General features: G+C 37.8%; 1 protein-coding gene across 5 annotated transcripts in view; it reads left to right on the forward strand.

Annotated features, from left to right (window-relative positions):
- The window catches only part of SLC41A2 (solute carrier family 41 member 2), a 120660-nt gene that overhangs the window by 34299 nt on the left and 70531 nt on the right, over positions 1–15830 (forward strand). For all 5 annotated transcript variants that reach the window (XM_044229254.1, XM_044229256.1, XM_044229255.1 and 2 more), the window contains exon 3: positions 8999–9106. In XM_044229254.1, coding sequence (XP_044085189.1) covers positions 8999–9106 — 108 coding nt within the window. The remainder of the gene's footprint in view (positions 1–8998; positions 9107–15830) is intronic.

A 15830-nucleotide genomic window follows, 5' to 3' on the forward strand; every position in this document is an offset into this window, starting at 1 on the left:
CCATGAATCTAAAGTAATGTAAATTCCCTTACCTACGGGTAAATGGAGTTGGGTGGGATAGTTCATCCACATAGTCTTCGGTCCCACTTAAGGAGGGCCCCGTCCAAAAAAGTAGCCTAATGCCTTACATAGAGCAGACACTCAGTATGAATGAATGAAATGAAATAAACACTACTTTGTTACAAATATTGCTGAATATTGATAATCAGATTGAGTTTTTAATTGTAGGATTCAATCGGAAATATCCTAGTCCAAGCTCTTTGTCTTCCCTTGCCTCACTAAAAATAAGCAAATCGTTAAATGATTTGTCCAAGAATGTGCAGCTTGTCAATGGCAGAGGCTTGTCTTGAGGATAAATCCTGTTCTCTGTACAATATGCTATGTGCGTATCTTGGATTGTCCGTTGACTTAATCTATTATAAGATTCTGTAAAATGAGATTACTATTAGTTACCTATCCATCTAGAAGAAATGTATGTAAACTGAGCTAATACCTTTGGAACTTCCAGTAATTTCTAGGTAAGTTTATCCTGATCATTAGAATATTATTGAAAACTGATGTCTGCCAAACCCTGAGATCCTATTATGTTTTATGAAGATAGAATTGTTGCAATGCTGAAAATATTCCTTTGAAATAGAGGATAGTATAGCTCTCAAATAGTCCTTTATTACTATCCTGCTGTGTGTGTTTTGGAATTCAGATGGAATGATGCAGTGCCTAAGCCGTATTTCTAACCATGGAACTCTGAGTCAGGGCTAGTTTTCTGATAAGGAAAGTAGAGCGTTCGGGGAGAAAACAGATACTTTGTTGAAGTTTTGTGGACAAGAATGCCAGTGTTTTAAAAGTGCAAAGAGAAGGTAGGAGAACAGTATCAATGTTAGACTAATTTTTATCAGTTTCTCAATATACAAAGCTAGGAAGTCATCAGCATGTTTGTGTCCCCTTATAAAGCATAGTGATCATTTTAGAGTTTGTATTAAAGAGAAAATAACTCTTTTAACATGTGATCCCAGGAAAGCAGTAGCATGCCCTCTGATGTAATGATTCTGGTTTTTATTTAAAAAATAATTCATGCGCTTTGACTTCTGGAAAGCTGGAATAAATGTACATTTACCTGTCCTGCCCATTAAGTACAACAACAGAACAAAACAAAACCCTGGAAACTTTATATAAAAACAAACATGAGATTCTGTGAATGGTGGAGAGAAGAAAGCAGTCTGGTGAGGCCCTTATCCCTTCATGTATCACAGATCTGGAGCTAAAGAAGCCAGCAACCTGGGAATACCAACAGGTGCAAACAAGAAGAAGAAAAGTCTGCTCTCTCCAGCTAAAGGACCAGGAAAGGGGCAATCTAGCGAGACAGAAACCTTGTGGAGAACAATTGTTCTACTCTAGCCAACCATGACAGAAAAGACTGTGGTCTCGCCCACATACCCAGAGCAGCAAAGGCTTAGTTTGGGGCTGTAATGAACAACATGGATGTATGTGGAGTACATTACGCTAAGTAAAATAGGCCAGATGGAGAAAGACAAATATTGCATAGTATCACTTACATGCGGAATCTAAAAAAAAAAATCAAACTCATAGAAACAGTAAAATGGTACTGGTGGGGGTTGGGGGAAATGGGGAGAGGTTGGTTAAAAGGTATAAACTTTCAGCTATAAGATGAATACATTCTGAGGATTTTTTATTTTTTATTAACATATAATGTATTATTAGCCCCAGGGGTACAGGTCTGTGAATCGCCAGGTTTACACATGTCACAGCACTCACCATAGCACATACCCTCCCCAATGTCCATAACCCAACCACCTTCTCCCTCCTCCCCTCCCCCCAGCAACCCTCTGTTTGTTTTGTGAGATTAAGAGTCTCTTATGGTATGTCTCCCTCCCGATCCCATCTTGTTTCATTTATTCCTTTCCAACCCCCCAAACCCCCCATGTTGCTTCTCAACTTCCTCATATCAGGGAGATCGTATGATAATTGTCTTTCTCTGATTGACTTATCTTGCTTAGCATAATACCCTCTAGCTCCATCCATGTCGTTGCAAATGGCAAGATTTCATTTATTTTGATGGCTGCATAGTATTCCATTGTATGTATGTATGTATGTGTGTGTGTATACACACACACACACACACACACACACCCCACATCTTCTTTATCCATTCATCTATTGATGGACATCTAGGTTCTTTCCATAGTTCGGAAAGATTTTGAGGATTTAATGTATAACATGGTGACTATAGTTGATAATACTCTACTGTATAATTGATAATTGCTAAATAAGACAGTAGGTCTTAAGCATTTTCATCAAACAAAGAAAAAGGTAACAATGTGAGTTAAAGGGTATGTGAATTAACTCAGTGTTGGGCCTCTTTTTACAATGTGTGCATATCAAATCATCATGTTATACCCTTTACATATATTACACTTTTTTCGGTTACACTTCAATAAATCTGGGGAGGAAGAAGCTGTAGTGAGGTGCCCCAACACTTCATCCAGGATGATATGAGGAGGGCATGTATGGTGCCAGAATTTTAATTTTTTTGGCTAATAATGAGAGCCCTCAATAGAATTGGAAGGAGGAAATAGAAAAATCCACAATTACGGTTAGAGTCTTCAACACTGTTCTCTCAACGGTTGATAGAACTGATAGAAAATCAGCAAGAATATAGGAGGACTAACACCATCAGCCAAACAAGATATGACTGACATTTCCAGAACACTCCCTCCTCAAACAGCAGCACACACATGCTGTTCGAAGTGTCACAGATCATATACCAAGGGAGACCATATCCTGGGCCATAAACCAAATCTCAAGTCTGAAATACTGAAATGATTCAGAATATGTTCTCCAGTTACAATGTAATCAAACTAGAAACAGTAACAGAAAGAAAACAGAAAAACTTCCACATACCTGGAAACTAAAACAACATACCGTTAGACAATCCATGTTCAAAGGGGGAGTCTCAAAAAAGTCAAAAACAAAATGTTGAACGGAATGAAAATGAGAATGTGACATCCAGATTTGTGAGTCACAGGTAAAGCGATACAGAGATGGACATGTATAGAATTAAATGTGTACATTTGTATGAGGGGAAAAAAATCTTATCAAAGCGCTCATCTCAAATGCAGAAAACGATGAACAAAATAAACCCAAAGCAAGGAGAGGAAAGGATAATAAAGATAAAAGCAAAAATTGCAGTGAAATTGAAAGCAGGACAACAATAGAGAAAACTGATGCAAGAAATAATTGGTTCTTTGAAAAGATCAGTAAAATGGATAATCTGTAGCAGTACTGCCAAAAAAAAAAAAAAGACATAAATTACCAATATCAGGATGAAACGGGGGATATCACTATAGATCCTGTAGATATTGGAAGAATAATAAGAGAATACTACAGACAACTGTGTATGCATACATTTTACAACTTACACAAAGTGGACTGCTTCCTTGAATGGCAGAACTACCACGAGGAACCCAAAATGAAATAGATCGTTTGAATAGCTCTGTAGCCACTAAGGAAATTGAATGTGTAATTTTAAAAACTCCTAAAAAAGAGATCTTCAGACGCTGATAGCTTCACCTGGAAAGTCTGTCATATTTTAAGCAGAATTAATATTAATTCTACATAAGCTCATTCAGAAAATCAAAGAGGAGGGAATAATTTCCAGTTCGTTTTAAGAGCAAGTTATTACCCAAATACCAAACCCAGAGACAATCGAATTTTCTTTAAGTTTGCAGATTAATCTCCTGTATATAGACCCCCTCCGCAAAAAAATCCTTAACAAAACACTGTCTAATAGAATTCAATATGTAAAATAAATTATGTACCATGAAGAAGTGAGGGAAGCAAGTCTGCCTCAATATTTGAAAATTAAATCAGTGTAATTTACTATATTAACAGGCTAAAGAAGAAAATCACACGATAATATCAACTGATGCAGAAAAAGCATTTGATAAAATTCAGCACTCATTCATGTTTTAAAAAAGACTCTCAGAGGGCCCTTGGGTGGCTCAGAGGGTTAAGCCTCTGCCTTCAGCTCAGGTCATGGTCTCAGGGTCCTGGAATCAGGGCCCCTGGGTGGCTCAGAGGGTTAAGCCTCTGCCTTCAGCTCAGGTCATGGTCTCAGGGTCCTGGAATCAAGCCCCGCATCTGGCTCTCTGCTCAGCAGGGAGCCTGCTTCTCCCTCTCTCTCTCTGCCTGCCTCTCTCCCTACTTGTGATCTCTCTCTGTGTGTGTCAAATAAATAAATAAAATCTTTTTAAAAAACAATTTTCAAAAACTCCCAGATAATTAGGACAAGAGTGGAATTTCCTCAACATTGTGCTTAATGGTGAAATATGAATGTCTTTTCCCTAAGACCAGGTACAAGGCAAGGATGACTCATTACCTTTATTGAACACAATGCAATTAGGCAAGGGGGGGGGAAAGGCATACAAATTGGAAGGGAAAAACTAAAACTGTTGCTATTCGCAGATGATGTGATTGCCAACTTTGAAAACCCCAAGAAATCTACAAAGAAAGCTCCTAAAACTGGCACATGAATTCAGCGAGGTCACAGGGTACATAATACATAAAAAAATAAATTCTATTTCTGTACACTACAATGAATAGGCGGACATTGCAATTAAAGGTACAGTAACATTTTTCAAAAAATAATTACCTATATATAAATCTAACAAAATATGTACAGGACTTGTATGCTGAAAGCCATAGAACCCTGATGAAATTAACCAAAGATCTAAATAAATGGAGAGTCCTGCCATATTCGTGGCTTGGAAGACTCAACATAATAAAGATGTCAGTTTTCCCTAAATTCATAAATGGGTTTAACAGAACTTTTTAAACTCCATACATTTTGCAGATGATATCCTAAAATTTATATGCAAAGGAGAAGAAAATAGAATAGCTTTAACAGGTTTGAAAAATAAAAATAAAGGGGAAGGGTCAATTTACCTGGTGTCAAGCTGATTAGCATGGCTCCAGTAATCAAGTCTGTGGTGGTGGTGGAGGGATAGACATGTAGATCAGTGCAGCTGAGCAGAAAGCCCAGAGATGGACCCACACAAATACATTCAGCTAATTTTGGAGACAGGTGCAGTGGAGAAAAAAATAGCCCTTTCAGTAAATGGTGCTGAAGCAATTAGACATCCATAGGCAGAGAAATAAACCTCAACCTAAGTCTTTGTGGAAAAATAAACTCAAAAGAAGAAAAAAACAAAAAAATAAACTCAACATGGATCACACCTTTAAATATGAAATGTGAAACTATAAAATTTTTAGAAAAATATAGGAGAAAATTCTCAGGATCTAGGGCTAAGCAAAGATTTCTTAGACTTGATATTGAAAGCAGGATCCATAAAAGGAATAATGGATAAATTGGACTTCATCAAATAAATATTTTGTTCTCTGAATGACCTTTTTAAGAGGATGAAATGGCAACCTGCAGAGTGGAAGAAAATACTTGCAAAACACATACCTAGACAAAAGGCTAGACTGTATAAAGGACTCTTCAAAACTCAACAGTTAAAAAAATGTAGAAAATTGACAAAAGACATAGAGACATTTCACCAAAGACTATGTCCAGATGGCAAATAAACATGAGATGTTCAGGATATTTGGCTATTAGAGAAATGCAAATGAAAATCACTATAAAGTATCACTTCACACCTATCAGAATGGCCATAATAAAAACAGTAAACTATGAAATGCTGTTAAGCATGTAGAGAAATGGTCATACATTGCTGATGGGAATTTAAAACAGAACAGCTACTCTGGAAGGCACCTCGACAGTGTCTGTTTTTTTTTTTTTTTTAATTTATTTTAGAGAGAGAGAGCATGCGTAAAAGAGGCAAACCCCATGTTGAGCATGGAGTCTGACTGCGAGGTGGTGGGAGTCCATCCCAGGACCCTAGGATCATGACCAGAGCTGAAACCAAGAGTCTGATGATGCTTAACCGACAGAGCCACCCAGGCACGCCTTGACAGTTTCTTAAAAACAAACACACACACAAAACCTAAAGCTAAATGTCAACTATCATAAAACCTAGCAATTGCATTCCTGGGCACTTATGCCAGAGAATGAAGACTTAGGTTCACATAAATCTGGTTCATGAATGTTTATAGCACCTTCATTCATAATAGCCAACCAGGTAATACAATAAAGTGGACAGCTTCCTAATACAACCCAGGTAACCTTCAACAGTTGAATAGTTAAGTAAACTTTGGTAAATCACACAAGTCACACAGTAAAAGCAGGAAGAATCAGAATTCCAACCTAGGTAATCTGACCCCAAAGTCCTTCTCTAGATTAAAGTACTGTATTACCTCTCGCCACTCTATAGGCCACATGCTGTCTCTTGACCCTCCAGGGTTCCTGTGGGATTTTAAAAAAAATTTTGAAGGAAGCACAGTGATACTTCTTGGACATTCTACAGACTCAGGGTGGTTCAACACTTCCACATTGCATCACACATTTCTCTTGATGGCTAGATTTTCAGGGGTGCTGTGAAAAAAAGAAAATGTCACAGAAAAACCAATATAGAACAAGAAATGAAGGTGACAGTGTTTGTTCAGTTCCAAGGTTTGAGAAGTTGTGCAATGACCAACAGGTACACACACCCCATTAGTAAGTCATTATGGTGATATGATGTAAAATATTTTTTCAGTGTATTTTTATTACTTCTACAAATGGCTATTAAATTGTTAGGAAATAGGGGCGCCTGGGTGGCTCAGTGGGTTATAGCCTCTGTCTTTGGCTCAGGTCATGACCCCAGGGTCCTGGGATCAAGCCCCGCATCATGCTCTCTGCTCAGCAGGGAGCCTGCTTCCCCCTCTCTCTAAGCCTACCTCTCTGCCTACTTCTCGGTCTGACAAATAAATAAATAAAATCGTTTAAAAAATTGTTAGTAAATAGATATGTGTTAAGTTGTTTGGACCAGCTACTTAATAAATAGGACTTTAGGTGTTTCTTTTGCCCTGGGGCGGGGGGTGTCATGAAAACTGGGAAAGTTTGGGAACTTCTAGAAGCATACCTCTGCAGGTGTAGGGAAAAGAATATAGAATTTATTTGGCATGAGCTAGGAAATCAGTAATGGAGTGTTCTTATTATAGCAATCTAAGGTGACAGTGACTTCACAGTAATTCTCATGGGAGTGTTTGATTTGAATCGAACTTGGAAAGGATGGGAGTAACCAAAAGGTGTTCATCCCAGCAGATCCAAAGTGTGATGACATGTGGGAGCTAGACTGGTAGAGATACCTGGATATCTCGTGTTTCTAGAATTAAGTCATACAGCTACATGTCTTAAAATGATGACTTAGGTAAAGTTTATCCCTGAATTTTAAAAATGACACCTATCTCAATAGTTCTGTTGTGAAGCTTAAATGAGTAAAGCAATCAGTGGGTGTTGAATATTGTTAATTATTATTACCTTTTTCATCATCATCATCATCATCATCTTCACCACCACTGCTCTTAACCTCTGAAGGAGGCATATCCCACAAGCACAGCAGAATTCTTAACCTACTGTAAAACATGGGAAGATTTATTTCTAAGTTTTTTGGCAGGTTAAGAAGTCTGGGATCAGCTGGGCCCCCAGTGCTTTTTTGTAGGCTCTTCCTTAGTTGACTTGAACCCTGGAAGCATTCCCTCACATATTCTTTGAACCTTAATTTTACCAAACACCGATCTGATAAACATCTCCTAACCTCTTTAGCTCCTAGTTCTATACCTATTTGAAACAACCTCTAGGGCAGCTCTGGGGACAAATTGCATTTTTCTTTCATTTATCTGATGGGCTTAAGTTTTACTTCTCTTAACCTGTCTTGGTATTAATGACAAGGCTGCATTTTCTTGATATTTTTTGGCATAAATCAAGATGTTAGTCCATAAATTTTACTGGAACAATCACCCCTTAATGGCATTAATAAAGTAGTAAGTTGTGTTATTAAGTGATTTGTTTTAAGTGATTTCTTTCACTTTATAAAGAACTTTAACATTATTTTCATTATCATGGTATTTTCCCAAGGACTAGACAGGGCTCTCAGACAGTATCTTCATTTCATGGATGAAGAAATGGAGATCCGAAAGACATGACTCATCCAGGATTACGCAGCTCTGTTGTGACCAATCCATCCCTAGAATCACAAATTTTTTAATTTCCCATTTAGTGCTTTTTTATGGATCCCGTACACTGTAGCCTCTTGCCTCACACCCTAAAATGGGGACCAGAACATGGGATGACTCAGAACTCCCAAGGTCCCATCTTCTTCTTCTTCTTTTTAAAAACTTTTTTTAAAGATTTTATTTATTTACTTGATAGAGCGAGATCACAAGTAGGCAGAGAGGCAGGTGGAGAGAGGGGTGGGGGAAGCAGTCTGCCCACTGAGCAGAGAGCCTGATGTGGAGCTCATTCCTGGGACCCGGAGATCATGACCTGCGCTAAAGACAGAGGCTTAACCCACTGAGCTACCCAGGCGCCCCTCAGTCCCATCTTCTGGCCTTGGGAAAATCATTTAACGTCACTGAATCTTTGTTTCTTCATCTGTGAGATAAAATAATAATATATTACTAGACTTCTCCTGTGGGGTTGTTACAATGAGTGTTGGAGCCAAGATTCAAATCCAGATGGTCTCGTTCTTGAGTCTGTGCTCTTAACTACTAGTTAAACTGACTCCTGTCCTCATTAAGGGATCAAGTAAAATTGAAAGGTATCAGTCGTGTAGCAAGCTAGATGTATTGGGGAGGTAGTGACTAAATCAGCTACCACTTCCAATTTAACTCAATCTTCTGAAGCAACTCAAGGCTTCAGAGCTGTGGAGAATCGGGTTAAGCTAAATGTTCATTGATTAAATGACCTGTGTTGTCATTCAAAATGTAGATACAACATTGGAGGAAGAAAGGCTAAGATTTTTTGAAACTTTTTTTTTTTTCTAAAGTATTTTTTCAAGAGTATCAGAAAATTCTGTTTTGTTTTGTTTTTTCCTTACAGCACTGGGAGGTATTCAGAAAGGTAACCGAAGTTTTCATTTTAGTTCCTGCACTTCTTGGTCTCAAAGGGAACTTGGAAATGACGTTGGCATCCAGACTGTCCACTGCAGTAAGTTTGTTTTCCCACCTCTAAGTATGTGTATTACCTCTACTGTTTCTGAGAAGGAGAACTTGTGTCAGGAAAGGTTTCTTTTTTTCCCTCTATCTGATAAATTTCTGGACCTCAGGATATGCTAAGTAGTAATGGCTGATAATATCCCCAAAGTTCTCTAGGTTGGCTAATTTGTGAATTATAGGCTCTCCTTTATCCCGAGAAGTAGTATACTTGCCTCATTTTACTCCAGGGCATTCTAGCAGTTATCAGTGCTTAAGACATGGGACAGTTTAGATATTGAGATTCTTTATGGTTCAGTGTTTGGTTGACTGGTATTTAAACCCTTTGTGGTTATAAAAGTAATACATGCTTACAGCAAAAACTGAAGAAAAGAGAAAAAATTATAGAAGAAGAAAATTTAAAACCACTCCAAATTCTTCACCTAGATATAATCATATATTAATATTTTTGGTATATATCTTTCTATCTATATCTATATAGATAGCCATTTGTACTTGGCTATCTATACTTACGGATAGGCATAAGGTAGATAGCGTATACTCTCTTAAAATCTGTGATAATCAATTTGAAGATATACCATGATCATCTTTCTATATCAGTATAGACCTGTGCCATTATTTTTATTGGCTATGTACTTTTCCCCTTCAAAGCTCTCCCATAATTCAGTCCATAATCTATTATTAGATATATAGCCTCGTTCTAATGTTTTGCTATATAAACAATATTATAATGAATACTTTTATACGTAGAGTTCCATATTCTTTTATTTCTTTGGGGCATATTCTAAAATTGTAACTGTTCAGGAAAAGAATGCATTCTTTTTTTTTTTTTTAAGATTTTATTTATTTATTTGAGACAGCATGAGAGAGAGCAAGCATGAGCAGGGGGCAGTGGGAGAGGGAGAAGCAGACTCCTTACTGAGCAGGAAGCCGATGTGGAGCTCGATCCCAGGACACTGGGATCGTGACCTGAGCTGAAGGCAGCCGCTTAACTGACTGAGCCACCCAGGTGCCCCCCCAAAATGCATTCTTTTAAAGCTTTGCTAGATATGCTAAATTGTCATCTAGGAAGGTTTTTAAAACCAAAGCCTCTAAAGGGCTCTGAGTTATTTTTAGAAGCCCAAAGGACATTGTTCGCTCACTCTAGCATTTGTTGGGGGTTCCCCATTGTGAAACCAAATTATGTTGATTAAAATCATGCTGCTACAATGTTCACAATAGCCAGACTGTGGAAAGAACCTAGATGTCCATTAACAGGTGAGTAGATAAAGAAGATGTGGTATATTGTGGCACCTGGCTGGCTTAGTGGGTTAAGCCTCTGCCTTTAGCTCAGGTCATGATCTCAGGGGCCTGGGATCGAGCCCCGCATCAGGCTCTCTGCTCAGCGAGGAGCCTGCTTCCTCCTCTCTCTCTCTGCCTGCCTCTCTGCCTACTTATGATCTCTCTCCTCTCTCTCTATCAAATGAATAAATAAAATCTTTAAAAAAAAAAAGGAAGAAGATGTGGTATATATATACAATGGAATACTATGCAGCCATCAAAAGAAATGACATCTTGCCTTTTGTGATGCTGTGGATGGAACTAGAGGGTATTATGCAGAGCAAAATAAGTCAATCAGAGAAAGATAATTATCATATGATCTCCCTGATATGAGGAAGTTGAGAGGCAGAATGGGAGGTTTGGGGGGTAGGGAAGGAAGAAAATTAAACAAGATGGGATAGGGAGGGAGACAAACCATAAGAGACTCTTAATCTCACAATACAAACTGAGGGTTGCTGGGGGAAGGGGGGTAGGGAGAGGGTGGTTGGGTTATGGATATTGGGGAGGGTATGTGCTATGGTGAGTGCTGTGAAATGTATAAGCCTGATGATTCACAGACCTGTACCCTAAGTCAAATAATACATTATATGTTAATAAAAAAAAAAAACATGCCGCTAGTGGGGTTCACTTCAGGGAACCATCTACCCAATTTAATGTTAGTCAAAAATTAAGCTGTCAGAGGTTATTACTAATTACAGTACATTTAGTATGTGAAGTGAAATTTTTTTGTTTGCTTCAAGGTGCTACAGTGAATGAGTCCATCTATGAAGGGGGGTAAATTTGCATATCAAAAGGTAACCAAGAAACTGAACAGCTGTGTTGGTGATAGATACAGATGGAAATTCATTACTTTTTGGTGTCATGGAATCCAGTTACATTGCTCCATTGTTAAACTTGTAGATCCAAGGTTTAAAGACCAGGTTTTCTCAAGCAATCCTATAAAGCCATTAAGTCCATATAAGAATATTTTTTAAAAATATGTTAGGACAGCAATCTTAGACTTAGCTGAAAGTATTTAGAAAGCATCATCAAGCAATGTACAAAACTTCAGTTTACAGAACTACTTCAATGAAATTTTATTGTCACCATCAACCAAATCTCCATACCTAAGAATTAAAGAGGAGATTTCAAATTTTCATCAATTATTATGTGAGAGGAAAGAAAGTCCAGTAATTTGGTAACACCATCATTCTTAGAAGTATCTAAATTGGCAAAACTAGCCCAAACCAATCTTGATTCTCTAAGGACTTTGTTTTAAAGTGGGCATCTGTATAGTATTACAGATAGAAAGTATAGTGACCATAGGATCAACCTAGTAGCTCTCAGTGCTAAGAAATGATCTCTAAAAAATGTAATACTCAGATGGTAATACAGTTTTTTAAAAATTTGATTAAGTTTCACACTCTAATATCTCAGAAGATATTCATCATATATTCATTATATAATGGTGACATTTGGCATCACCTGAATATTGATTTTGACACTTGGTGTTCCACCAGAATGTTTGTCCATTATACTGCTAGCTTTTATCTTAAAAAAAAAAAAAACAAAAAAAAAAACACAACCCTTTTATGTGGCTTTACTGATGTTTTCAGGGTTAGTGAAATCATACACCTGCGTTTCATGTACCATCTTTTTTCCCCAGTGATCTGCATTTGCATTATGCTTTCAGAACTGGTGGGTCAGGAAGGTAAAACTCAATCCAAGAGGTTTATGGCCAGAGAGGGGAATAAGGAAGAGGTCTTGAAAAACAAAACGGGCAACATTTAAAGGAAAAGGAAGTTACTGGAATGAGAGTTAAAAGGTAGCTTTAGTTTCATTTCGTTGGAAAATGAACTTTGTCCTGATAAATATAGTTAAGCATACAAGCTTTTAAGCAACTGGATAACTCTGCCCGGAAAACTGAAATTTTGGCTAGCTTATCTCAGAGAAAATATTTCGAAAAGGAACATTCTTGAGCATTCTCCAGTATTTGTTTAGATTCAAATAAGAAATGGAACAGACCACTCCATTTTGAAATAGGCTCTGCTGTAGGGAAGCCAGGTAGCAAGGGATATGCTACAAATTAATTTGCTTATATTACCATTAACACTGAATAAAGGTGAATTTAATCTTAATGTTTTAATTTGAACTTTATGTGTTGTGGCATTTATATTTTATGGTAGATATTTCCATCAAATGTCTGGTTATCTTTATTTGTTCATATTTAAGAGAGGGCAACTCCAAAGCTGGTTAGAAGCAAAGCTCGTGGGAGGATATGATAACCAAGGTCTTGACTGCAGAGTGAGCTAGCTGGGCCTTTCTTTGGGAGGTGGAGGTGGAGTTGATGTCTCCGATAGATCAAGAATTTCCTCCCTGATGATAAGATATGTGAGTCACACACTGAAGAAATTACCTAGATCTCTAAGCAGTGAAGACACCATAAACTAGATGAATATACTATGTTTTCATGGCTTGATGCCAAGATTTATTACTTTTCTATCTACTAATTTGTTTCCTTTTTATTTTTTGAGGCTATTTAAGATGGGCACAGCTCAGTCAATGTCAAAGGCCAGAGGCAGGAATGCTGTTGATTTGATAGATCAATGATTCTCAACAAGCGGTCTCTGATAAGCACAGTTAGCAACTTGTTAGAATGCAAATTCTCAGCCCCACCCCAAAGCTACTGAATCTGAAACTCTGGGGGTGTGGCTCAGCAATCTGTAATTTAACCAACTGTTCTTATGTATGTCAGAGCTTGAGACCCACTGTGTTAAATGAGCAACCTGGAGGCCCCTGGAGGGGGGACCCAGTGAGCGAAAGGGAAAATAACAGGGCGTGAGATCACATGGTGATCACATGGTGAGGAGTTTGCCTGTTGTGGGAAATGGAAAGCCATTGGAAGATTTTGAACAGAGGAGTGCTGTGATCTGATAGATCTCTTTTAACAGATTATTTTGACTGTTGTGTTGAGACAGAGGTACAGAGGGCCAAAGACTAAAGCAGAGAGACAAGTCTGTTGCAGTAATCCAGGCTAGAGGTGATGCTAGCTTGGGTCAAGGTGGTAGCAGTGGATATAGTGAGACATAATTGGGATCTTCAGATCTTCACATCATCTTCAGAAAGAGATGACATGATTGCCTGATGGATTAGGAGTAGTCACTTGAAACTTTCTCAGGATTCGAGAGAGATCAAAGTAAACAAATTAGTAGATGGAAAACTAGTAACTTGTGGTATTAAGCTATGATAACCTACTATATTCACCTAGTGTATGATATTTTCATGCTTAGACAATTTGATCTCAAGTTTGCTAGGTGAAGTACTACCATTCTTACAGAGTGCTAGGGAATCATTGCCAGCTATTTTCGAATTCTGATACTGTATCAACTATTAAAGCAACTCTAGGTTAAAGACTTCTTCTTTTTTTTTTTTTTTTAGTGGAGGGGAAAGAAACCAGAAAGAGGAAGAGAGGGGGCAGAGGAAGAGGGAAAAAGAGGGACTCTCAAGCAAACTCCCTGCTGAGTGCAGAGCCCGACTTTGGGCTCAATCCCACAATCCTGAGTTCCTGAGATCCTGAGATCATGAGGATGATCATGAGCTGAAATCATGAGCTGAAATCAAAACGGATGCTTAACTACCAACTGAGCCAGGCAGGCAGCCCCTAGGTTAGCGACTTCTTCATAGCAAAGTCCGCAGAGCCTCCCCTTCCTTGTACTCTTCCCTGACTGTCTCTGCTTGGGATTTTTTGTTACCCTGGACGTTGAGACCCCATGCTGTCTTCCTTCCACGCTTTCATGACTTCCTCTTAGTCTACTCTTTTGGTTTCTTTTTCTTTGCTTATCTTGATCTGAGGTTTGCCTGAACCACTAGTACCTTGTTTTCATGTTCTCTGTCAATAATTTCATGTAGCCACTATTGCTTGCACGTTGCTAATTGCTAACTCTTAGATATCTATGTCCAGCTGCCTTCCTGACCTCCAGAGCTGAATTTCCAATTGTCTGCACCACTCACTACATTCAAAACTAAGTTTTTTACTTTCTCATACTCCACCTGTGTTTTTGTATTTCTTATCCATCATCCCCTCCCTTCTATCTAGTTAATGTCTAGATTGTCAGTTTAACCTATGAAATCCCTCTCCCCTTTCTCTTATGCCCCACCTGCCACTGCCTTAATTTAGTTGTCTGTTGTCTTCATTTGGGACGGATGTGTCAGATTCCTGCCTGTACTCCCTGGTTCCAGGGGAAAAGGCCAATGAGTATAATTTTTTTTTCTAACTTAAAACAAGTCCTATTCGAAAGTCAGCCTTTTCATCTATAGTCAAAAAATAATTCTTTTGAATTTTATGACTTTCCTATGTAGTACTTATTTTCACTTGTAAAAATAGGAGTAAAAATTATTATAGCTATAGAAGACCAGGCTATGATTACTTTAATCTTTTTGCTCCATTAAAGAGTCTTTTCTCATTTGTATGATTGTCTGCAGGAGAATCAGGGTAAATGAGTTTATAGGATTTATAAGGAATGCTTTGGTTAAGTATATAGAGAAATTAAGACATGAAATATCAGATATAGTCTACTCACTCAATCATTGAAGGACAGTTGTCTTTAAAACTTATTATTCTAGGGACCACTGGGTGGCTCAGTGGGGTAAAGCCTCTGCCTTCAGCTCAGGTCATGATCCCAGGGTCTTGGGATCGAGCCCCACATTGGGCTCTCTGCTCAGCAAGGAGCCTCCTTCCTCCTCTCTCTCTCTCTGCCTGCCTCTCTGCCTACTTGTGATCTCTGTCTGTCAAATTAATAAATAAGTAAAACCTTTTTTAAAAAAACAACTTATTATTCTATAAAGGTAAAGGTTAAATGTTCCTAGATAAAAAAGATATTTCAATAAGAAGGTTTCCTGTTTTAACAAGGGAGATTTAATAATGATGAATTCAAATCAGCTTTATCTTGCCCTCTTACTTGAGTCAAAATTTATCTCTAGCTTATAATGATTAACTTCAAAATTTTTTCCTGGATTTTAACCTTTTCAATAGTAGATATGTATTATGGTAGATAATTGTTATGTATATATAACAGTAGTATATAATTGGAACAGAATCCAAGTACAGTGATTTTATAAATTGTTGGGGTTAAGTTCTGTTATCTGAGGTCTAGAATTTTCTGCTTCTGGATGCTAAATATAAAAGAGTCAAAAATGGCATCCTCTGTCCTTAAGACAACATATTTTTAAAGCCTATAAATCTATTTTCCAGGAGCAAATTACCTAACACAGTTTGATTAACACTTTTCCACTTTAGCCAAAACTGATTTTTATTGCTTCAAATGTCTTCTCAGAGAACTCTTGATTCTCTGAAATTATTTTGTAACATCCACCTTTTTAATTCACTAATTCAAAAAATATTTCCAAACCCTTACAATATG

The sequence above is a fragment of the Neovison vison genome, chromosome 12 (assembly GCF_020171115.1).
Source record: "Neovison vison isolate M4711 chromosome 12, ASM_NN_V1, whole genome shotgun sequence".
Classification (NCBI taxonomy): Eukaryota; Metazoa; Chordata; class Mammalia; order Carnivora; family Mustelidae; genus Neogale; species Neogale vison.